We start from the raw sequence: 25386 nt of genomic DNA, 5'->3' as shown, positions 1-25386 counted from the left end.
TATGTGGGTCCTGGAGCGCAGACTCAGGTTGTCAGGGTTGGTGGCAAGTACTCTTACCATGAGCTATCCCTCTGCTGGCCCCAATTTCGTATCTTCAGAGAGCCTAGGCTCTATGTAGTGAGTTCAAGGCCAGCCTGACCTCCACAGGAAGACTCTAGCTCAGAAACAAAAACAAATGGGTAATAAGCATGCTCCCTATGGTTACACAAAGCACATTATCAATTCTCACGATTTTCTGCCAAGTGTCATTTCTGGATCAAAAACTACTGTGACCAATCCTTCAATCAGAGATTTATTTTTTGTTTCCACATTACAGTTTGATGTAATTCACAAACTCCCGTCTCCGAAAGTCTGGAGACACCGAACTCACAGAGATGTTGGTGCTGTGTATCCAGCGCTCACCCGAGAGCAGCCACTGCTCACGTGAACAACGCTCGCTGCTCTCGCACATCTCGTGACCTGTTTGGGCGGTGACAGCTGCAGCTTTCCACTGAGTCTTCAGTTACCACACTGAGTATTTTTCCCTTGATACCTCCAGTCATCAGCGAGCTATTCGCTTACATAATGTGGTGCAGCTGATATGCTAGCTAAACGCTCGCCAACTTGGAGTACCGGACGTCAGATGCCCAGCTGGCCCTGACAGCACACAGACCCACAACACAAGGTTCCGTGTAAGAGATTTACTTCTCTCTCAAAGCAAAAAGGATCCCACAGTTCAGATTTACATAAGTAGTGCCTTCTTTTAAATAAATTAAAAACAAAATGCTATCCTGCCTGTAAAATTATAAATATTTCTAGTCCATTTTACAGAATGTTAAAACATTTACAAATGCATTATTTCCCAGTAAATAAACACTATGGCACTGAAGCCAGTTTAAAAAAAAGTCATACATGTAGGATTATGTCTTTAACATTACAAAAATTAAACCAAAAAAGGAAAAAAGTGAAGGAGAAAGAAGAGATTTTAGAAAATAGCAACTACTATGATCTACAGATGCAGAAAGGTCTTCACTCCATTCGGTAAGTTCTGCGCCATTTCTGGAATGACCATCTCTGGATAATGGAGTTAGGAGAACGTGCCTCTCAGTACTCGGGTCAGAACCACACAGTATACAGAAATACTCTCCCAGCAAAGACAGACCTCAAAACACAGTGACTGTTTAAAACCACACGACAAGGTTTAGCCAGAATATTCAAGATTAGAAGACTTGGATGGACTAAAAATCTTCAGTGGTAACCTAAGTTACAGGTCCATGGGGAACACTTATTTTACCATGTTAAGAAAGGAAACATGATTTCATGGTTCAATACAGACTGGCTAAAATGAGAAACTGTGGGTGATCTAAGCAGTCAATGTCCCTACAGAAGCATGAAGACATGATTAGAAGAAAGGAGTTTTAGTTCTGTGGCCTCTTCAATTGCTCAGCACATGAAATAGGCCATCCATCTTCAGGAGCACGGCTTCTGGACGGCACAGATTCCCCTACAGTGTGGAGGAAGATGTCTCAATGTCCCAAGTGACGCGTTCATCAGATCTATAGGATCTCTAGATCGACGTGCCGAACTTCAGGATTTCGTTTCTAGAAAGAAAAATATCTCCACATTACTCACAGCAAAACAACCCCCCCCCCTTTCTTTTAATTCTTTCTGATTGCCAGAGCAACTAAAAACATTTGCTACACTAGCCAGTGGAATCTATGCGTAAGAAAAAAAATTAATGTGAATATACTATGAACAGTACAGGAAGTAATCCCACCTCCCTGAGTCTGTTCATGTGTTAATACAAAGATGCTTTACAGATCTCGTATATGCCAATCATGGAAGCGCTAAAAACCGTAATGCCCCTTTTCATAGTGAAAAGAAAATCACTGCAAAACAATACCAATCAGAACTAATAAATTTCGAACACTGTTTGCTATAGTTTAGGACTCGTCCATATAGTCTAGGGCAAGCACTGTGCTAAAAGGAAGTGGAGATGGGTGTTTAAATAAGTCTGTCCTCCTCCAACACACACACACACAATTAAAGATATAGTGGATAGCGGAGCAACCCAGCTTCGGAACGGCAACTGCAATCACACAGACGTTCACTGAGATGTGCAGACTCCGGTCTGCACAAGTGCTTGTCTGAGTAGTGGCTTACACTAATTTAACCTTGTGACTTTTGCTGTGGGATTTTGTTTGTTTGTTTGAGACAGGTTTGTTTGTCTCTCCACACAGCTCTGATTATCCTGGAACTTACTATGTAGATGAGCCTGGCCTCAAACTTACAGAGATCTGCCTGTCTCTGCTGGGGATAAAGGCTTATGTCACAATGACCAACTATGTGAAAGTTCTTTACAATGACGCAATTCAAACAAACAAACAAACAAATCAATAAATGGCCTTCCTTGACCAGGAGGCTAGACTCAGGTTAGCCAGGAGACAAGTAGAATAATATTTCATGTTCTTTAATCAAAGCTATGAAGAAGCATCCGAGACTCATTGCAGAGGTGGATAAGGAAACCCAGCTATATTCTATTAAGACAGCTACAGCTTCTAATCCTTTCCACTAAAGGACTTTTGCAAAAAGGTAAAGTAACTGGAGATGGCTCAGTAGGTAAGAGCACTTGTTGCTCTTACAGAGGACCTGGGTTCAGTTCCAAGAAACCACAAAGAAGCTCACAACTGTCTGTAACTCAAGTTCCAGAGGATCTGATGCCTTCTTCTGACCTCTGCAGACACTTTTTTTTTTAAAATATAAATGTGGTACACAGATATACACACATGTAGGCAAAACACCCACACATATGAAGTAAAAAAAGTAAGCCTTTAAAAACTATGAAGCAACATTACTAGTAACACAGCTAATAGAGTATAATTCCCTCCAATTAGAAAGAAAGCACTAAATAATGTAAGGGCAGGTTAGTGCTATACTCTAGTTTTCCTACTTTCTGACTAAAGTCTGAAGTTTTCCTTTTATTTTTCTCTAGAACTTTTCAAAATATTTTCTATTTAAAGACAAAATATCTTTTACAATCTTAGATGCAGAGTGGGAAGAAGAGTGATAAAAATACTGAATTTGGAGTTGAATAAGAGGTTCACACGGTGACTCTCGACTTCACTGACTACGTCACCTAACTTCATGAACTTACCAGACCCTTGCCTGCACACTAGCAGGGTGAGATGAGTCCACACGCACACACCAGACACATTCAGCATGGTGTCCACACAGAAGAAGGACTCCCGAAGCAGCTGTCTCTATCAGAAGAGCATTTTTGACTGTGTCTTACCTTCAGCTCCTTCTCCAGCCTGTCTACCTCAGCTCCTAGAGTATCAATAATATTTTCTCCATGCTTTAGCATAAAGGCCTCTAACTGTTCAGGAGTTTTTACTTCTTGAATTTCCTATAAAGAAAATGAAAGCAGAAAACAGAATTTTAAAATTACAGTGGTACATGTACAATTTGTAGCACCATTAAGCTTAATGAAAAAAAAGAACTTTAGGCCAAGGCAATGAATCCCTTGTTTCTAAACAGCTCAGAAAGAATGCTATGCAGAGTGAGCACCACAAACTAAAGGGAAAGGCTGTTCATCAAGTACTACTAGGACAATGACCTCTTGTAACAGTAAAAGTAGCCTCTACTTCAGTCTAGTAAGTAAACAATTCAAAGTAGATGAAGCCACAAAATTTTCACAAAGTGTTTTTATGATAAAGTGATAAGAGAAGGACTTTTACGCAGGATGAGCAGCATAGAAGAACCTGGCACAGTCCTAGGGGATCTGAGCTCTGGAGGTAAGAAACGGGGAAGGAACTCAAGGTCTCTGGGTGTGGTGGAGCACACCACAATCTTTCAATTGGAGGCCATCCTGGTCTACATAGCTAGTTCCAGGCCAGCCAGCCCTACATGGCGAGACTCTGTCCTTAAGAAAAAACAAAAGAAAGACAAGGAAAGAAAAAGATGCAATAGAAACTTTGTTATCCTGGATATGAGAGAGAAATGGACACACTTTGGAAGTTAACTGGAGTTATCTATGGACGCTAAAGAGTGTATTTGGTAGTCTTCACCTACCTTAAGTTTAGCTGTCCATACCTACCCTAAGGAGACTTACACACATGACCTAGGACACACATATGAAAATGCCACCAGGCATCACCTCTTTTTCTCTCTGAGATAGGATCCATTTAGCTCAGGATGCCTCAAAATCATGATCCTCCTAACCTTCCAAGTGCTGGGATTCTAGTTTTGTGCTACCACACCTAGCTTGTAGCATCATTTCTAACAGTTTAACATGGAAAACAGGATATGCAAACCGTATCATATCATATTCATAGAATGCAACAGCAGTGACTGGAAATGATCTCAAACCATATAAACTAACAAGGCATCTCGGTCATGCTGTTATGCAGTTGTATAGTCATACAATATAAAACCATTTATATTATACATTTATACCATACACTGTGGAACATTCAACATGTAATATATTACACTAAAAACATGTAGTCTAAAACTCAGACTGGAAATTGACAGGTATCAAATTTAGCATAATAGTTAACTCTTGGGATGAAAAATGAGATTTAGCAAAAAATTAGGCTTAAACTGTTTTGTAATGATTTCTTCCAAGACCTTACACAAGCATGATACATTTTGGATGCCGCTAACTGAAAATCCACACTGTGCTGAAGTCTGCAACTCTGTGAGCATTACCATGACATCAAAAGACCTTGGGCAAGGATGGAGCTCACGTGGTGGGTGTCTGCATGAAGCCCTGGGCTCAGTCCCCAGCACACATAAACCAGGCATGACGGCACATGCCTGCACTCCTAGCACTAAGGAGGAGGAGCAGGAGCTGCAGAAGTCCCGTTATCCTGAGGTACACAGTGAGTTCACGGCCAGCCTAGGCTACACCAGACCAACCATGTCTCAAACAAACAAAATGACAATAACAAAGCCCAAACACCAGGCCTTTTGACTCTGGATTAGGAACACTCAACATATGCAAATATTAAAAAAAATGAAATGGGAAACATTCAGTTCCCTAGTATTTCTATAAAGGATACTCAACCTACACAGCAAATGTTAAGACCTGACAAAACCAAGTAGTAATATTTGTTCTGATTACTGTTGGCTTCTATAAATTGTCTCTTAAATTATAGCATTACCCTTTTATCTCTGAGGTTTTGTTCCAACAGTTCAGAAGTTTGCTGAAACCACACAGTGAAGACCCTAAATATCTTACTTTTTTTCATATACCAAAAACATACGATGATAAAGTTGAATCAATTAATTAGGCATAGTAGCTTAACAATAATAATAAAATACAACTGCAACAATATACAAGTTATGTGAACACAGCTCTCCTCTCCCCACACCAGCTCAGCTTGAGTGGCACATACAGACTGGACATGTTGGGAGACGGGATAATTCATGTCCTAGGAACCAACAAGTTGCTCAGAAAGGCAATTTAAAGCTGATTCTTATTTCTGGAATTTTCTACTTATCAGTTTTGGAGTCTGATAACTTAATCTACAGAAAATAAAACAGCAAAGTGGGCAGGTCTGCTATTGGATTCTTAATAAAAAGCAAAGATCAGATTCATGGGACTTCCTATCTATGGTTCTGAAACCTTAGACAAGCTAATCAGTCTATTGTTTAAGTTCGTCTGTATGTTAGCATGTTACTTACCCTACAGGGTTGTTGAGTCGCTTACATAAAACATGTAACAAGTATTAACATTTAAGGATTAAGTCTGTTCTTTTGGCTGTCTCCTTGGACCCATTGTAAATAAAAAGCTCTCTATCAGACTTGGGAACTAAGAAGTCCATAGACTCTAAGACTATACAGACAAAGAGTGACTTTAAAACTGTGGGCTACAGAAGAAAAGGATGAATACACAAACTTACTTGCAGCATGTGGTCAAAATCTTGCTTTTCCAAGTATGATCGTGTAACAACTCGTCCATCAAAATCAACTTCTGCCTTAAATCTGACTTTCCCTAAGCCCATATCTGTGGCTTTAACATCATGGATTGCCCTGTGATGAATAACAATGCAGGTAAGTCTGAGTGTAACACCTCCATACTCTCATGGCAGAAATTCCGGCTTCCCCAGAAACACTACAGACCACTTACCACCAAGCTCATTGCTTTCTAAGACCGACCATCTAGTTTGGTTTCTGTGCATAATGCCACACAAAAGTGTAAGTGTAATAAATACCGTTTTATAATAATTTACATACATGAGTTATGTTTGCATATTAAAAAATTACTAATTCTAAAGTGCTTTTCTAATATTATCAAGCTAATCTTATAAACCTTCCCATAGTCTATCCACTTACCAATTTCCTAACAAAAAAACAAACACCAAAGCAGAAGCTTTGTTGGTAACAGTATCTTTGAGTGTGCAAACCTCCTCCCTTCCTTTCCTTTCCTGTGACCATGAGGTTCAGCAGTGGGGGCGAGCTCCAGCACAAGTGTACTAGTGGCCTGTGTGCTGGCTGGCATGCACGGTCTGCTCACAGTCCCGTAGTTACTGATAGAACAGGGTGACGAACTACTGTGCTGACTGCTGAAGGCAATGATGAGCGAGCACAGACTCAGGCTCACTGTAGCGGAGACTGGAAGACCAACGCTGAATGAACGGCTCTGATTAAAACCCAACACAAGGTGGCGTCTGTATTTACTCAAGTGTTTTCTCAAGGTCACTCAGCCAGTGCACTGGCAGACCAGGGCTCCCCACCTCCAGGAGTCTACTGCACAGTTCAGCCACCCAGAAGGGAATGCAGATGAAGCAGCAACTGATTCTCTTCCTTCCAACCCTAACCCCAGGGAGCAAATCTTCCCTAGGGAATTGTTGAGAAGGCCTCTACCTGTGATCCACTTGTGATCAGTCTGATATGCTTTCTTTATAGAATACATAAGAGATAAAATCTTCCCTAGAGAATTGTTGAGAAAGCCTCTACCTGTGATCCACCTGTGATCAGTCCAATCTGCTTTCTTTATAGAATTTGTAAGAAATAAAGCCTCCATCCTGAAAACAGAGTTGTGCTAGAATGCCACCATAAGAAAAACTCTACGTGCTATCACAACACTGGATTCTAATTTCTGAATGATCTCGAACTTCCTGGGTCCAAGATTCGTAATCCACACAGAGAAGCTTTATCAACTCCCCGGGATGACATGAGAATAAACGACTCAATGGCTACAAAGTTATAGACACTCAAGTTAAAAATAAAATCTGTCCAGATTGGCAGATGCGATCTCATTTACTCACTTGTTTGCATTCTGTCCTCACAGCACGCTGTGATGTGTCTTTCTTTGTTTAATACTCAGGGAATGGCTAATTCTATTCTGATGTAGCTGTTCCTTATGTCCTTGCCGCTAACTGCAGATAGAAAGCTCTTTGTGTCAAGCAGCCCCTGAGATGTTCCTGCTGATCAATGGCTCCTCTATCCTGTGTGATCCCCTCTCCTCAAATGCAACCCACTTCTGGCCAAGAGAACACAGCAGAGTGATGAAATGTCATGTCCCTTATCAGGCAGGCTGTCTGTTGTGATTTTCTTGTTCACATTCACTGAGTGCCCATCAGCTTACACGTTTTGACTAAGCACACTGCCGTGTTGGAGAGGCTTAGGTGGCAAAGGATGTAGTCTTGCCAACATCAAAAAGCTCAAAAGCAGCTCCTTTCCCAGGACACAAGTCAATCAACACCTTGACTACAGCAGGGGAGCCAAATAAGCCGGGCCTGAATCCCTGACCACAGATACTATCAGATAATAAAATGTCGCCTAAACCACTAAGTTTGGGGCTAATGTCAAACTGCAATAGGTGCTAATACACTGTTAAAAACAACAACTGCAGGAGCTTCGCTGACTGACATGGGTAGTTTCTAATGCTACAATCCACATACCTTCATTCTTGCAGACAAGCCACATTTGCTTGAGTTCTTTTACTAGCTTTTACTTAGAATAATGCAAAAGTGCACCCAAATAAACAAAAAGGGACAGAAATAAAGTCGAAACAGATAAGTCAGTAACAACTGAAGACCTCAATATCTTCATTCCAGAAAAAGGTGAGATAATCAGTAGGAAGACTGAAAGTTTTAAAGGTTATAAACCAACTAACTCTACTAACATCTACAAAATACTCCCTGCCTAGCAGAGTATTTCAAATGCACACAGAATACCAACACAGACAGAATCTATGCTAGGTGAGGAGCCAAATCTTAGACATGCCCCTAAATACACACACACACACACACACACACACACACACACACACACACACACACACACACACCCCCCCAAAAGGGAAATCAGTATGTTAGAGAGACAACTGTACTGCCATGCTGATTACACTATGAAGATACGGAATCAACCTAGGAATTTATAAATAGGTGAATAAAGAAATGGTAGTATATATAAACAACGAGATATTATTTTGCAAAAGAAATCACTTGAATCATGAATGAACTTGGAGGATGTTAAGTAAAATAAGCTGGACGTGGAAAGACAAATATTCCATGTTCTCACTTATGTGTGGAAGCTAAAAATGCTAATTTCCTAAGTATGGGGAAGAATAGCAGGCTGAGAAGGAGGGGAGACGAGGGGAGATGGAGAGAGGCTGTGGTAACTACACGGATGAGTGGAATGGAAAAATTAACTCCCGGTACTCTATAGCAGTGTATGCACAGTACTTAAAAATGGCAATACATAATTGTATACTTGAAAAAACAAACACTATTTTGGGATTTCAAATGCTCTCAATCCAAAGAGATAAATGTTTAAGGCAATGAATGTATCAACTCCCAGATCTGACCATCACATGCTACAAAAATTTAGTGAAATATCATAAATATATACAATCATTATATGTTAATTAAAAATAAAAATAAACATGAAATTTTAAACAAGCAAAATGAGAAAATGCTTTGAGAGGAGAGAAAAATGCTACAGGAGAACAATGCCTGGGTGTAGAGAAAGCAGAGGCTGAGAGACAACCTCTATCTGTGACCGTCTGCACTAAAAAGTTAACAAATCAGTTGGAAAACTTATCCTATTACCTGAAGACAATGGGAACAGAGCAAACTAAACATAAGGCAACCAGAAGGACAGGAGTAATAATGATTGAAGAAGAAATGAACGAAAGGGGAGATGGGAAAACAAAGTCAGTTAAACCAAAATCCAGTTTGAAAACCAAATTGACAAACAGTTATTTTTAAATAGTGTGTGCATGTGTGGGGTGGAGACTTGTTAACATAATCAGAAACAAGATATGGCATTGTTAACCTTAAGGAAAAAACATTTCAAAGGAATCATGTACAAAACCCACATATTATACATGTAAAGGAAAGGTTTCTAGAAAACACAAACTTCCAAAGTAGCTCAATAAAAAACATCATCTGAAGTCACTTGCCCCACAGATGCCACGCCCAAGGTTTGTAACAAGAAAAAAAAATGTGTAACAGTCTATAACAAATAAGGGAATTTATAAAAAACAAAACCTGACTCATACAGAATAGCTCATGTCCAAATGGTTTTATGGACACATTTTATCAAAGATTTTTAAAAGAAATTGCTGACGGGGGCTGGAGAGATGGCTCAGTGGTTAAGAACACTGGCTATGCCGGGTGGTAGTGGCACACACCTTTAATCCCAGCACTTGAGAGGCAGAGCCAGGCAGATCTCTGTGAGTTTGAGGCTAGCGTGGTCTACAGAGCAAGATCCAGGACAGGCACTAAAATTGCACCGAGAAGCCCTGTCTCGAAAACCAACAAACAAAAAGAGGTCTGGGGGTACAGCTCCTCAGTGCAGCCCTGCCTCTCACGTGTAAAGTCCTGGGTTCAACAGTCGGCGGAGGCACCACCACCACCGCCGCCGCCGCCGCCACCACCACCACCACCACCACCACCACCACCACCACCACCACCACCACCAGCAAGGTAAAAAGTGTCTGGGCAGGAGAAGCATTTGTGCTTGTGTGAGACATCCAGAGAGCATCACTAGACAAGGCTGACCTTACAGAGGGGTCGTTCTCCAGGAGTTCAGTAAGCCGCTGTACTTGCTCTGGTTGGATGGATCGTCCTAGGAGTGCTTCTGTGTTAGTGTAGATGAGGAATGCTGAGACCACACCTAGTAAGGTGCCCACACCCAAGGAACCAAGGCTGTCATACAACGGATTGCCTGAAAGAGTCACAGAAGAAACCACAACATTTCCTATCATTCCAGTGAGCTTGAGAGAGCAGACAACCAAGATACCTGAAATTCACTCCTGGCTCCATTATTTACCACCTCCTTCAATGGCTGCTAATAGTCTTACTATTAGCCAGGGCAGGGTGGTGTATGCCTTTAACCTCTGCACTTAGGAGAGTGAGTTTGAGGCCAGCGGGGTCTATATAGAGCAGTGATTCTCAACCTTCCTAATGCTGTGACCCTTTAAAACAGTTCCTCTTGTTTTGATGACTCCCAACCATAAAATTATTTCATTGTTACTTCATAACTGTAATTTTGCTACTGTTACAAACTGTAATGTAAATATCTGTTATGTAGAATATCTGATATGTAACCCTGAGGAGTCAAGACCCATAGGTTGAGAACTGCTGATATGGGGTATTTTAGGCCAGCAAGGGATACATAGTAAGAACCTGTCTCAAAAACAAAACATACAAAAAAACCCCAAACAAACAAAACACCACTTTAGTGTTGGTGCGGCATGTGTCTGGAGGTCAGGAAACTGTCAGGAAGGACCTGGTTCTTTTCTTCCACTATGTAGGCCCCAGAGAATGAACTCAGGCCCTGAGTGCCTTTTTCTGCTGAGCTATCTCAATGGCCCTTATTTAACTTTTAACACTTTTAATAAACTTTTATTTTATTAAAAATATCAGTTATGTACTCATTTTATTAACATGTAGTCGGGTATATAACACAAAAAGCAAATATATCTCTCCTAACTGATCTACTTGTAAAGCACAATCCATTATAAGAGTTCCAATTTTGGAATTCAAAATTAAATAGTGCTCTTTAGAAATACAAAGTTAAAAGAACTGGTCATTAGCATAGCCTTTGATCCCAGCACTTAGGAGGGAGAGGCAGACAGATCTCTTCTGAGTTCAAGGCCAGCCTGGTCTACATGGCCAGGTTAGCTAGGTCACACAGTGCAACCCTCTGGAGGGGGTGTTCATTAATGACTTATAACCAAAAGCAGGTAGAGGCCAATCGATCATCAGCTGATACTTTCTGAACACTTCAGGTGACAGTTCACACCAGAGAATGCAGCAGCAGCAGCTCACCATCTGACGTGATTTTCCATAAACGAGAAAGCATGGAAGAAGTTAACCCCAAGAGAATCCGACCTCACTAGCTGAGTGAACACTCGAACAGCTCTTGTCTTAGAAAACAAAACAAGCTTTCTGTTCCAATTTACCTGTTAGCAGTCAAGACTTAGACAGCTACCAAAAGGAGCAGGGAAGAACCTGAAGAAAATTAGGCCTATGAATGCAGCAAGAGGTCATTCCTGAACTAGGAGCAAGAAGACATGTGAACAAGAGCTCCAGTGCATACATACCTACTAAAGTCTCTGCATTATCTTTTTTATTTTTTTTAAAGATTTATTTATTATGTATACAGTGCTCTGCTTGCATGAATCCCTGCAGGCCAGAAGAGGGCATCAGATCTCATTACAGATGGTTGTGAGCCACCATGTGGTTGCTGGGAATTGAACTCAGGACCTCTGGAAGAGCAGCCAGTGCTCTTAACTGCTGAGCCATCTCTCCAGCCCCTCTGCATTATCTTAATGATCCATGACATTACTACATACCAGCAGCACTGTCACAGGGGAAGGGGGTTAGAGTTCAGAGGGACCACGACTTTGACTCCCCACTACTAAGGCTTCTAATAATCTACTGTTAATGCCTTTATTTCTCATCTGGAGATAAGAAATCTAACTCAGAGAAATCTGCACACTTTTCCTGACCAAATTATTTTATCATTAGACTTTAAAGTTAGACTACAAAGTGATACATTTCACTGTGGGATTTTCATATCCATGTTATTCCATCATTCTTCATTAACCCACCCAGCCTGCCTGCTGGTCCCTCCTTCCTGCTGAGCAAAGTTCCCTTTGCTCTCATGTCACAGGAGTTCTAATACCTTCTTGCTCTCCTCTTCCTCCTTCCTAAATAGCTCTTCCTCTCAGCTAATGGTTTTCTTTCTGCTTTCAACAACACACACACACACACACACACACACACACACACACACACACACACACACACACACACACCCCGCGCGCGCGCCTAGATTCTGTGGATAAGAGAAAATATGCAGCATTTGTCTGAACTAGGCTTATTTCACTAAACATGAGAGCCAGGTCCATATAAATACACAAATAAAAAATTTAGTATGGAATTAATAGATAATAATCTATTGGCTTAAAATTGTTCAATGATATGACCAACTCTCCATATACTCGAGAATTAAGTAGTAGAAGAAAATCACGCGTAGTTTACCTGTTATAGAGGTAAGGCCCATGCAGGTGGCCGCTATTATCACTCCTAAGACAGCTGCAGTGTCCTCCAATAGTATAACATTTGTACTGGGATCCCGACTTTCCATGACTTAATCATTGCGGAAACAGACAAGAAAAGAAAACTTCTGAAATCTTAATTTGACACTATCAGAAGCTATTTCAATAAGTACTCGTTTAAAATCAATCTGTTAATTAACACAAGAATGTATGAGAGACTGTAGTTTTAAAAACCCTATTTATTATCTTAAATGCTAAGAATAACTTAGATAGTAAAATTATCTTTCCAAATTATACAGGTATATGCAGAAATGTAACAGCTCACCTAAATCAAGTCCAAATAGAAAATATCCCCATGCTCAGAAATTCTTTTTAACAGAGCTAATTTATCTTCTGAGAGCCACATACAGAAGACAGTGAGACAGTTTTTATATCACTTGTTAGTGACAGAGTAACAGCACTAAATATGTTAAGCAGGAAAAAAAAAGAAAAAAGAAACACCCGGTTCTAAACTACATACCATACTTATAAAATGATGTTCCTTTGGCCTGAGCGCTCCTGCGAAGTTCATTTATAGCAACAAGAAGTGTTGCTGAAAGAGAAATATCCTATCAGCAATGAAGAAACTTCATGTCTCCAAACTTTAAAGACGACATTTCAAAAGGTAAATAAATAAGCACAGCATGTGAACACCAGAGTTGGCAATAAGAAAAGCTCTGTTAACAGTCACCATCAAGACTCTAATTAACCATTCTAAGACAATGAATCTATTTCAAACCATACTAGCTAGCCATAATTACTACAGCAATAGCCTTTGCCAACTGAGCAGCCACTGTTGGACGGCACTCACTAAGGATCATCACTTCTGATCCTTCCAAGCTTTGGAGGTCTATCATTTAAGGAAAACCCTATACATGTTCAGTTATAACTTGCCAATCAGAAATCGTACTAATTTTAAAAATGGATGAGGAACTAAGGAGATGGTTTGGGGGTAAGACCTCTGCAATCTTAAGACTGGAGTTTGGATCTCAGCCCTCATATAACTACGAGGCATCTGGCAAACACCTGTAACTCCAGCTCTGAGGGATCTGGTGCCCTATTCTAGCCTTTGCATGCTCATAGACACGGGCACCCACACACATACACATGCACATATACCTACATATGAATAAATAGATCTTTTAAAAAGATGGAAGAAGGGAATGCCAAGTACAGAAAATAATAATCTTTCAGAGATAAATTAGGTAGTTTATGTTGGTATTAGAAACTATGTTATAATATTTTGAAGCTGCATTTCAGAAACTATTCTTATTTTAGAGACAGCTTTTTTCTGATTAACACTGCTAAAAACAAATTTAAAAAGTCAGTACCATTATGTTTTTATATTTCTAATGGTCTCATGAACACAGCCTACTCCCCTTGCCTCACCCATACAGCAACAACTACAGAACATTACAGAACCTTTCTACCTTGAAAGGCAGACAAAGCTCAGGTTCCTAACTCCACAGTACTAATACAACTTGGCAAACTCTAATGAATGGGTCATCAAACATACTAAACTGAAAATAAATCATTTTTGACAGTACATACCTCCTTCGGACACCAAAGATCCTGCTAAAATACAATATGCCTGGAAAATAAGAATTAAGACAAAACAATGAACGAAGTATTCCACTAAAGAATTACAGCTGCTCATATGTAAAATTTGTAATCTCCAATAACATTGAAATATAAGTTCTAATTCAAGCTAGATACTAAGGATCTTGTTGAGAAACAACTCAGCGGAGGAGAATAAAATATGGACAGAAGCCAGGTGGAGTCATGTACGCTTTAAATCCCGGCACTCAGGAGGCAGAGGCAGGCGGATCTCTAAGTTTGAAGCCAGCCTGGTCTATAGAGTGAGTTTTGGGAAAGCCAGGGACACAGAGAAACCCTGTTTCAATGCTCCCCCCACTCCTGAAAAAAATGTTTTAACTTAAAATACCCAAAGTCAAGGATTCTGAAGTATTGTCTATTAAAGCAAGTTTTAGTCTATTGAATCCATTATTTATAAAGTGCCTCATTCCAACAGAATCCTACTCAGTTACTCAAAGACAAAATGTGTTAGAAACGTGAAGATTTAAACACAATTAAAAACACACCCCATCACTTTCTAGCTTGAGAGACTGCTTCACCCCCGTCAAGTGATGCTATTCAAATTAGATGACGCTAGGGCTGCGAGGTGTGGCTAAACACGGTCAGAGTGGGAGAGGCAAGTTTTGTCCACTCAACTACACAACATGTACTATGGTGAAAAACCAAAACAAAGTAAGAGACTAGCCTCAAAAACGTAATTAGAGGGCTAGACATGGTGGCATTTGCCTGCAATCCCAGCACAGGGAGTGGAGGAAAAGAATGAGGCCTGAGTTCTAAAGTTCAAGGCCAGTCTGAGTGTCAAAGCAAAAATACTTTGTCTTAATAACCAAACAACAAAAATAAAAACAAGCTGAGTTTAACTGGCTTGTTATTATATAGATATGTATGGGATAACAGAAAGTTAAAATAAGACTAATTATGTGCTATTCTATGACCAAAACAACAACAACAACATGTTATAAGTTCACTCACACTCCAGAATATTCTAACACCAGAATGAACTCTATAATCTTCAGAGACCTCTTTCTAACCACCAGACCACACCTTGGTGTTACACCTAGCACTGCTGAAGACAAGCTGGAGAGAAAGGAGGCCAAAGGTGAACATTTCTGTGATAAATGTGTTGAGCTGCTGAGATTGTTCAACAGGCTTACTAAGTGCCCCAAGGAGTTTGGAGATTATAGCCAACTGTGTCTGATGCACCCGTGAACAATAATCTGCAGGCAAGGCTACTGATGGGGGCCGGAAGGAGAGAAGGGAAAAAAAGACAAACCACAGAGCCCCACAGAGAGTAACATGTCTCGTGTACAGTCGTAGCCATGGGGCTGAGTTGGAGTCTTTTGGAAATATCTAAAAGGCATTTTTGCCAAATGCCTGGAAGCTGAGTACATGAGTACTCTGTGTCTATCAGAAGCTAAGAGGGAGTATAGGACCAGTCTGTGTCTATCGGAAGCTGAGAGGGAGTACAGGACCAGTCTGTGCCTATCGGAAGCTGAGAGGGAGTACAGGACCAGTCTGTGTCTATCGGAAGCTGAGAGGGAGTATAGGACCAGTCTGTGTCTATCGGAAGCTGAGAGGGGCAGTAGACAACCAGTATGTCTATCCAAGGAGTCAGAGCATCAAAGCAGCCTATTCTCTAAGACATGCCCATGAAAGGAAGGTAGTTTAAAGACCTACAAAGGCCAGAGCAGATCAATGTTAGTACTTCCTGTTACCTACCCAGTGTTGGGCACCGCCTACTGAGCAGAAGAGCTTTGGTGTAACAAAACTGACATTGACTATCTTCCTTTCCGAGTTCCTCAGGGCAGCCCCACCCCCCCCACTCCCCACCCCACCCCACCCCACCCTCCCCACCCCCCCCCACCCCCACCCCCACCCCATCTCCCCCTAGCCTGATGGAGGCCTCAGGGGAAACACAAAACAAACAAACAAAGCTCCTTTTCATTTTGCTTTAACATTAAACGCAGTTCCATCTTTTGACAAGTGACTGCAAATTGTAATTACTGATACGAGGCTATTCCTGGCGCTAAAAGTGAATAGAGTTCTTTTTTGTTCTTCAATAGCATCTTTAAAAAATTTGTAGAATTGCCCGAGATTTTAATCAAAGAGGACGTGCTTACTAATTATACCTATAGAGATTCTACTGTTTAACATCACCAAATTAGGGGCTAGAGAAATAGCTCAGCAGTTAAGGGCACTGGACCCGGTTGGATTCCCAGCACCCCAAGGCAGCTCACAGCTTTTTAACTCCAGTCCTAAGAGAGGCAGCATCCTCTTTTGGCCTTTGCCTGCATCAGACATACATGTGCTGCACAGACATACATGTAGGCAAACACATAAAATAAGTAAAAATTATTTAAAATCACCCCATCCATGGATTCAGAAGTCATAAATACTTACGTGTAAAACAGAACCATATATAAATAACCTGTGTGACACCGCCAAGAGGCACATTATTCCTATTCTCTAATATAATACAAGAAAGTCATAGTACTTCATATATGAAAGTGGGGAAAAAGAGGATTACCCATAGAAGGGATTCCATTGGTTGAGGATGAAGCAATCCCATGATTCCATGGTACCAAGAGAGTCCTGCCCCCATCATGAAAATACCAACACCACTAATCAATGAAGAAATATAGCGCATATTTGAAAAGCCGTACCTGGAAGACAAAAAGAACATATAGTGTGGAAAACAGTATACTAACTTTCAAAATGTGTTTAATAAGTCAATGAAAATGAAAAACCACTCTTTTTTTAAAAATAAAGATTTATTTCTTTATCATGTATACAGTGTTCTGCCTGCATGTGTCCCCGCAGGCCAGAAGAGGGCACCAGATCTCATTACAGTGGTTGTGAGCCACCATGTGGTTGCTGGGAATTGAACTCGGACCTCTAGAAGACTAGCTAGTGCTCCTAACCACTGAGGCATCTCTCCAGCCTGAAAAATCATTCTTAGACTATTAAAATGGTGTAGTTTTGTATAATAAACACTGTAAGCACAAAGTTCAAATTTCATAAAACAAACAAAAAAAACCCGCACAATATACAAAGTGGGGGGGAAATGCAAGATCTTTGAAAATATATAAAAATAAAGTAATATTACTTAATTCAGGCATTTTCTCATCTCTATTTCATATAGTCTACTTTGATTTACCAGAACTACTTTATAATTACATTCCACAGATGTCAGGAAAATTAATCTTTTCTTATAATTCATTATGTGTATTTTAATTACATTTGTGCTTTGCCTGCATGTATATCTGTAGGGTTGTCAGATTCCCTGGAACAGGAGTTATAGACAGTTGTGAGCCACCATGTGGTTGCTGGGAATTGAACCCAGGTCCTCTGGGAGAACAGTCAGTGCTCCCAACCACCGAGTCATCTGTCCAGCACCAAAATTAATGTTTTAAAAATACATTAAGATATTTAACGAATAGGGCAATACTTCAATTTCCTTGGATTGCAGCTTCTAATTGAATATTGTGGTCCTGTGGTTAGTCTATGATGTTTGTTACCTGTAATTTTGCTGCTTAATACTGAACAATTTAACATGAAACTCACTGCTGGTTCTGAACAGTTTAATAAACAGCTGAACCAATAACTTCAGTTTTCTGCATGTTTTCATGGATAATTTTTGAAAATACTAATTATTCTTCTAATCATTTTTGGTCAAAATGAACCATTAATTTGTACTATTTTAAGTACCAATATAGCACTATTAGGACACTTGGAAATTATGACATACTATGAGAAGTAGACTCATTCACTCATAAAAACGTTTCCTGAGAAATGTACTCTTAAGCCTAAACAGTACTGCACTCTCTGGTAGATACACTTTCAAACAACGAATCCTAACTTGAGAGAGTTAATGGGGCTCTCTTTGTGCAAAGACGTAGTCTAGCCACAGAGAATCCTAGTTCATTGATGTGACAATGGTTTACAAATCTGACTTAGAAAACTTAATTTTTTCTAAAGTTTTCTCCAAAGTAACACCAACTATATGCCAATTTAAACCAATGATTAAGTTACACTGCTTTAATTCTATGTATTGTCAAAGCACTGTAGATTCTGTTTTTGCTTTTTTTTTCCCCCCTCCTTTGTTTTGTTTTTCAAGACAGGGTTTCTCTGTGTAACAGCCCTGGCTGTCCTGGAACTCACTCTGTAGACCAGGCTGGTCTCGAACTCAGAGATCTGCCTGCCTCTGCCTCCTGAGTGCTGGGATTAAAGTCCTGTGCCACCACGCCTGGCTTGCGCCACAGGCTCTTACTGAAAACTTGTACTATGTAGATCTGCACTGTCTACTACAGTAAGTCACTAGTCCTGTGTGGCTAGTCATATCTAAATGTCCTTAAACTAAATACTATCCAAAATTTAGTTACAGTACTGGGTACTGTTAAAATGAGCTATTGGAAATAACTTAAGACGCAATCTTCAGAACATAAAGTTTAAAACTTTTACCCTCTTAGTTAAATTTTTTTGGTGTGGAAAATCAGTAAGGAAAGCATTTTTTCAAGAGATAGTAAAACACAGTAGATGTGTAATTAACATTTGCTCTCTACACTAGAAAACTCATAATTCCAGAATATTAAAAATGTATTGTTATTATTAAAACAGTAGTACCCTGCTTTCAAGTTAAGGATAGGTATTTACAAAGCACTAAGATGGACACTTTCACAAATAAAGGTGCACTTTCTGCCTTAACATTGATCAAACTGTATTAATGAAAGTGGTTAAAATAACAATGAATATGGAGCTCAAACATTTGGGTGGCTGTTAATAGATGTAACAAAAATAAACAGCCACATCCAGTCACTGCCATACTCAAAGTAACATATTTAAAAAAAAACCACTCACAAAAAAAACCCACTCACTTCACAAATACCTAATTTTGAAATGTCATCAAAATATTTCTCAATCATAATAAAAGCATTAAAATAAAAGTAAGTATGAAGTGTGAATTTTTAAAAGGTTAATATCAAAACTTTAGATTACATAGCCAATTAAGTTCGAAATGAAATACACTTTATTTTACACAAAATAAAATAGAACTCTAAGTTTTGTTATTATCAAGTATGGAGAAGATCTCCAGGCTGGATTAGAAAACATAAAAATCGATTTCAACTCCATTTTCAAACTATGACTTGACTTTATTTTGACCTTCACACTTTAGACAATACAAAGGAAATGACTCAATCTCAATCTGATGCTATATAAAGTTCGGACTTCTCAAATTCCTTGGTTCTTATTTCAATGACTTATAGCAAATTCAAATCAGAGGTAGTGTCCTTACGGGTGAGAAGGGTCTGGTGTTTGGACAGACTTGCTGATACCCAGTGCTAGCAAACCCTATGGAAAAGAACAAACAGTAAGCAGTGATTACCAAGATGGAGAATACAATGACTAAGCCAATATGGAAGATGTAAAGGATAACAATAAAGAAATCATATATGCACATCAATGTCTAAGCAATCATAGTATGAAAAATAAATCCTAGTATAGAAAAGCAAAGACAAACCCAAGGGGATTCAAAACAACGTTTATAAGGATGAAAAACTTGAAAGATAGCTGGGCATGGAGGCATATGCTTAAACTCCTAGTACTTGAAGCAGGAGAATCAATTTTGAGTCTATCTTGGGCTACAAACTGAGACCCATCTCAAAAAACGAAACCATACCAAACTAAACCAAGACAATAACCACAAAGGAACCTAAAATTCCATCAGTAGGGAAATGCAGTGCAAATGATCAACCATAATAAATGACTTCTACAGCAGTTTAAAATAGAAAGCTAGGCTTCTGTATTGACATGGGAAAAGCTCCCAGAAGTCCTATTCGGTGAAGGGGTCTTAAATGTAGGCCAGTCTGAGCTACTATATTTCAAGGCTCTGTCACAAACAAAACAAGGAATAACCCCACTGGCATTATGATTAGAATTACATTCAATCTATAGATCGCTCTCTTATCTGCAGCAAATTCTCCCCTACTCCACTTCTCTCTCCTTTGTGGTCCTGGGGATCAAACCTCGGCCTTACATAGTCCAAGGAAGCACTCACAACTGAGCTGTGTCCCAGCCCTTCTGTAGATCTTTCTAAAACTCTCAGCAATAGTTTATAGTTTTCAGTGTCAAAGTTTTGTGCACCTTTTGCTAGATTTATTCTTAATGTTTTCGATACTAATATATACACATGTGGAACACAGATGTACATGGAGGCAGGACACTCATAAATATAAAATAATAAAAATAAATCTAAAATAAACAAACAAATAAAAAGAATCTCTTCTATAAAAGACTATAACCAAACATGTAGTAAATGATAAATTTATACTTCCTATCTCATTGTTGGTAGTTCTTAAAGCATAAAAACTTACTACAAAAAATTTACTTATATATTCATAGTGATCTATATCACATTTTAAAAATTATGGTATAGTTCCTGATCCATCCACCTCCACATGCTGGAGTAACAGGCATGTACTCCACAGCCAGCCTATTTCTGTATGCTGCTGTCCTTCATTATTATTCAAAAATTAGTTACAGAACCACTTAGGGAAACTTAAATTTTCTTTCTTTCTTTTTTTCTTTTTTGAGACAAGGTCTCTCACTATGTAGCCCTGGCTGTCCTAGATTTCACTCTGTAGACCAGGCTGGCCTCAAACTTACAGAGAGCTGCCTGCTTCTGCCTCCTGAGTGCTGGGAATAAAGGGGCAAGCACTATAATACTCACATCTCTCATATAAAATAGACAGTATTTTCAAATAACCTACTAGTATCCTCCTATATTTTAAACCACATCTCTATTACTTCTCATGCCTAATACGATATAAATAGTATAGACATTAACATTAAACTCTGTTGTTAAGTATAGTAACAGGGGTGGGGGTGGGGTTGGAGAAATGGTTCAGCCATGCTCTTGCAGAGGATCCAGCTTCCATTCCCAGCAGGAACATGGTGGCTCTGTAACTCTAAGCCCATGGGATCTGATGCCCTCTTGTGGTATTAGACATCCATAGCGTGCACAGACATATATGCAGACATAACATCCATAAAATAAGCAAATTTTAAAAATAGAAAGAAAAAAAAAAGAATAGTGATAAGGGCCAAAGTCTGTACAGTATAGAGCCACCTGCTGCCTCCCTATTGTTTGAGACAGGGTCTCTCCATGTAGCTCTGGCTGTCCCAGAACTCACTCTATAGACCAGGCTAGGTTCACACTCACAGCTCTACCTGCCCCTCCCTCCAGTGCTGGGACTAAAGGTATGCTACCATGCCCATTCCTTTTTCGTGTTTTTAATCCACAGCTGGTTGTGAGGATATGGAATTACAGATGCAGAACCCACATATACAAAGGCACTGTTCTTAAATACTCAGATTTAAAGAGCTGCATTTCCCCCAACACCAACTGCTGAGTATTTTTTAACAAATCACTTTCTGACTAAAGCCTATTAGGAAATCAGTTTAAAACTAATGAAGCATTTCCTCCTTACCTGGTTACAAGTATCAGATAATGAATGTATAGCTTCTGAGAACATACTTGCTGAACCCGTATAAATCCAGGCAAGGAATTTAAAGAAGCAGTTTAAGCCATTACTAGAGAGAAAGAAAATAATTCAGCAAATGGTTATTTATACTAGATTCTATTAAAAGTAAGTTAAAAAGAACTCCCTACAGTTCAGGTATAGATATAAAGGTATGGAATATGAAACCAGGAAGTATGTAAGAGGCAATGCCATATGTGGAGGACTTTGTCTTCCTAATACTGTATATATTATTCCCCAGGTCATCTTAAGTACTGTTAGGATTTTAAGTATCATCTGTAGACTAACAATTCACAACTCTAAATCTCTAGCCTAGATCTCCCCCAAGCTTGAGACCAATATTATACAGTAGCAATAATCTTATAAGTACATATTAAGGATTGGGTACTATGCTAATTAGTTTATATGTTACATACATTCCTCACAAGGAAGGCTATGATTATTATCCCTACTCTACTGGCAGAAAACTGATCCTGTTGACTCTCCTCATGGACATCCTTACAGACACCTCAGACTAAAAGCCAAAAATCATTTTTTTTCCTCCTGTCCTTCCCCTGCTTCTGATGTACTGGTAGAGCAATATTTACCCACTGTCCAAGCAGAAACCTGGACATCATTCCTGACAACAATTCTAAGTAATCTAATTAGATATCATCATCCTTAGTCCTTATTGGAAATTCTTTCCTCCAGTCTAGGGCCCTCCAATCCTCCAAGGATTATATATTATACATTTCCAATCTTCTCATAATTTCCAAATTGTATTTTTAAGATGTTAAAAAAAACTACTGATTTACAAAATTAATGCTTTTATATAGGTTGTCTTAGTTAGGGTTTCTATTGCCACAATGAAACACCAGGGCCAAAAAGCCAGTTGGGGAGGAACATTTCCACATCATTGTTCATCAGTGAAGGAAGTCTGGACAGGAACTCAAACAGGACAGGAACTCAAACAGGACAGGAACCTGTAGGCAGGAGCTGATGCAGAGGCCATGGGGGAGTGCGGCTTACTGGCTTGCTTCCCCTGGCTTGCTCAGCCTGCTTTCTTATAGAACCCAGGACCAACAGCCCAGGGATGGCACCATCCATCATGAGCTGGGCCCTCCCCCATTGATAGTCACTAATTGGGAAAATGCCTTCCAGCTGGATCTCCTGGAGGCATTTCCTCAATGGAGGTCCTTCCTCTGATGACTCCAGTTTGTACAAGCTGACACACAAAACCAGCCAGCACACAGCCTAAAATTAACTAGCACAATGGATAAAAGGGAAACAAAATAGGAATCAAAAAGCCAGAGAAAAGAAGGAATTTATAAAAACATTAATAAAAACATTGTTTCTTCCAAAGTTAAGTGGGAGAAAATGCAAACACAGATATACTCTTTAGCTGTGACCTGACCTGGCCTGGGGCAACACTGGCCAATGTAACTTAAAAAATGACTCTGACAAACTCCATTTAGTATTTTCAGGGAGAAACTCAGATCTACATCAAAAATATGAAAACCCCAGTACAAATGTCCATACGCTTCCCTATCACTTCACTGGCCATGACATAGCTCCACTTCCTCCTAGAATAACAAAGGCTCTGTGCTGCTGGCCACCAGGTAGGACATCTATATATTCAAGGACACACATATTAAAAGGCATATATTTCTACTTCAAAAGCCGTGTTTTCCAAAACTCACATGCAGATGGCAACCATCACCACTTTTCCGGGTCCCTTGAGGAACACTGACACAGTCCTGGAGCGAGGCTGTAGGACAGGAGCACACAAAGTCTCTCAGAGACGCACAGCAGGAAGAGCTCTGACAGGCATAACACTTAGTCCCCCCTCCCCCCCCTCTGAACGAGGCTTCCTTTCCAATTCTGTTCATCCGAATTCTCTTTAAAAGGAGTGTATAGTCTGGGCTTTGAGAGATGAATGTTAGAGAGCATACACTCTCCTTGCAGAGAAAGCAAGTTTGGTTCCCAGCACCCATGTGGGTGGATCACAACAGCCTGTAACTCTAGCTCCAGATGATCTGACAACTTCTGTCCTCTGAGGGCACCGCATCACATGTACATACCTGACAGCCGCGCCCCCCCCCACCTGACATAACACATACGTGCAATTAAATAAGATAGAGTTGAGAGTATGTAGCATTTGGGTACTTTTCCAAACTCTCAGATGCTTATTCTGTTCCTAGAGTTCCCAGCCTGCCCGCTTCTAGGACAGACCTGAAATGGCGACAGAGAAACTAGCACTGAAGTGATCAAATGTTTTGACCTGAAATTCACACTCTAAAGTTTCCCATTTCTTGAACAGCTCCTTCACTTTAAAGGAACAGCAAAGGGTAACAGGTCTGCTGCTCTGGCTTAACTGAGTGTTCGCTCAACACCAAAGACCTCCAGTGAAAATTGTTTAACTGCCTAACAGACCAACAAGTGGAGAAGCATTGAGGAGAAACAGTTCCTGTTGTTACTGAAATATATGCTTCCTTCTCGTTTCTTCTCCGTCTTTCATCTCCCCAGGAATGCTACCGCTGTCTAATGCGATCTCAGTCTAGCCTGTTCTTTTCCATACCTGGCCAAGCATCACCTTTTCTACACAAAGCTTTCTTGACCACCCAGAGTCAAGCTACTATAAATTTATTATTGTACTTTACATCTCTATTAAATTTATAGAGTTATCTTAATGTCATTTATTCACGATGCTTATTGTGTAGCTACTGTATATCTGGCACAGTTCTAGGTGCTAGGATCCTTTACTCTAATAGATGAGGCCAGAAGAAATCTGTAAAGAAATGCCTAACATCAGATAGTGAGGAGATCACAAAGAAAAGAAAACAGATAGAGTGGTAGTGGGGGGAGTATTATTTATCTACAATAGTCAGGAAAAGAGGCTTGATGACAAAGAAGCAATCATGAAAAATCTAGAAGCACGTGTGAGGAAGTTTATAGCAAGTCCAAAGACACTGGAATAGAAATGAGCTTAGCTGAAATCAAGGACAAAGTAAGGCACGTAGGGCCACTGTGCTGAAGCCCAGGAAGCAAGAGAAATGGCAGGAGTAGAGGAAGAAGGAAAGGGAGGTGGCAGAAAGGGAGGGGGCAGTAAGAGAGCGCACATAGGGCCATACACCACGGAACTTGGGAGAATACATTTTGAATTTGATGCTACTGGCAAAAAGAAACCACTGGACAATTCTAAGTAGAGATAACACAGTCTAATTTATGCTTTCAAAAGATACAGTTTATGATGTAGAGAAAAAGCAGTAGGTGGAAAAACTAACTAGAAGGGTAACCATGTAGGAGATGCTAAGAATTTAGGTTAGGCTAAGGTTTCAACAGGGACAAGGTAATAGGCAGCCATATTAGGAATCTGTTTTGGAGAAGATGACAGTGGGCCATACTAATGAATTTAAAGTATAAAAGGGCCCATAAAGAATCTAATGGGAGCTGGGAAGACGGCTCAGTGTTAAAAGTCTCACTTTGTATGCTGGCTAGTTTTATGTCTGCTACAACCTATCTGAGAGGAGAAGCCTCAACTAAGAAAATGTCTCCAGAAGACTGGGCTGCAGGCAAGACTGTAGGGCGTCTTCTTAATTAGTGACTGATGGGTGGAGAGAAGCTCATTGTAGGTGGTACCATCCCTAGGCTGGTGGTCCTGGGTTCTAGAAAAAAAGCAGGCTGCCAGATAGTGATGGTGCATGACTTTGATCCCAGCACTTGGGAGGCAGA

At 40.0% G+C, this 25386-nt stretch overlaps 1 protein-coding gene across 2 annotated transcripts in view; it reads right to left on the bottom strand.

The window, feature by feature from the left end:
* Positions 1 to 276: 276 nt before the first annotated feature.
* The window catches only part of Slc30a9 (solute carrier family 30 member 9), a 55221-nt gene continuing 30111 nt past the window's right edge, over positions 277 to 25386 (bottom strand). For both annotated transcript variants that reach the window (XM_052735060.1, XM_052735059.1), the window contains 11 exons: positions 23355 to 23422; positions 21625 to 21727; positions 19431 to 19486; positions 16665 to 16800; positions 14093 to 14132; positions 13023 to 13094; positions 12486 to 12593; positions 9996 to 10161; positions 5886 to 6015; positions 3272 to 3385; positions 277 to 1580 (listed from right to left, as the gene is read on the bottom strand). In XM_052735060.1, coding sequence (XP_052591020.1) covers positions 1536 to 1580; positions 3272 to 3385; positions 5886 to 6015; positions 9996 to 10161; positions 12486 to 12593; positions 13023 to 13094; positions 14093 to 14132; positions 16665 to 16800; positions 19431 to 19486; positions 21625 to 21727; positions 23355 to 23422 — 1038 coding nt within the window. In that variant the 3' untranslated portion in view covers positions 277 to 1535. The remainder of the gene's footprint in view (positions 1581 to 3271; positions 3386 to 5885; positions 6016 to 9995; positions 10162 to 12485; positions 12594 to 13022; positions 13095 to 14092; positions 14133 to 16664; positions 16801 to 19430; positions 19487 to 21624; positions 21728 to 23354; positions 23423 to 25386) is intronic.

Source organism: Peromyscus californicus, unplaced genomic scaffold (genome assembly GCF_007827085.1).
Source record: "Peromyscus californicus insignis strain IS unplaced genomic scaffold, ASM782708v3 Scaffold_13__1_contigs__length_99412109, whole genome shotgun sequence".
Classification (NCBI taxonomy): Eukaryota; Metazoa; Chordata; class Mammalia; order Rodentia; family Cricetidae; genus Peromyscus; species Peromyscus californicus.
Note: the sequence above shows the minus strand (reverse complement) of the source record. Positions and strands in the feature narration are given on the sequence as shown.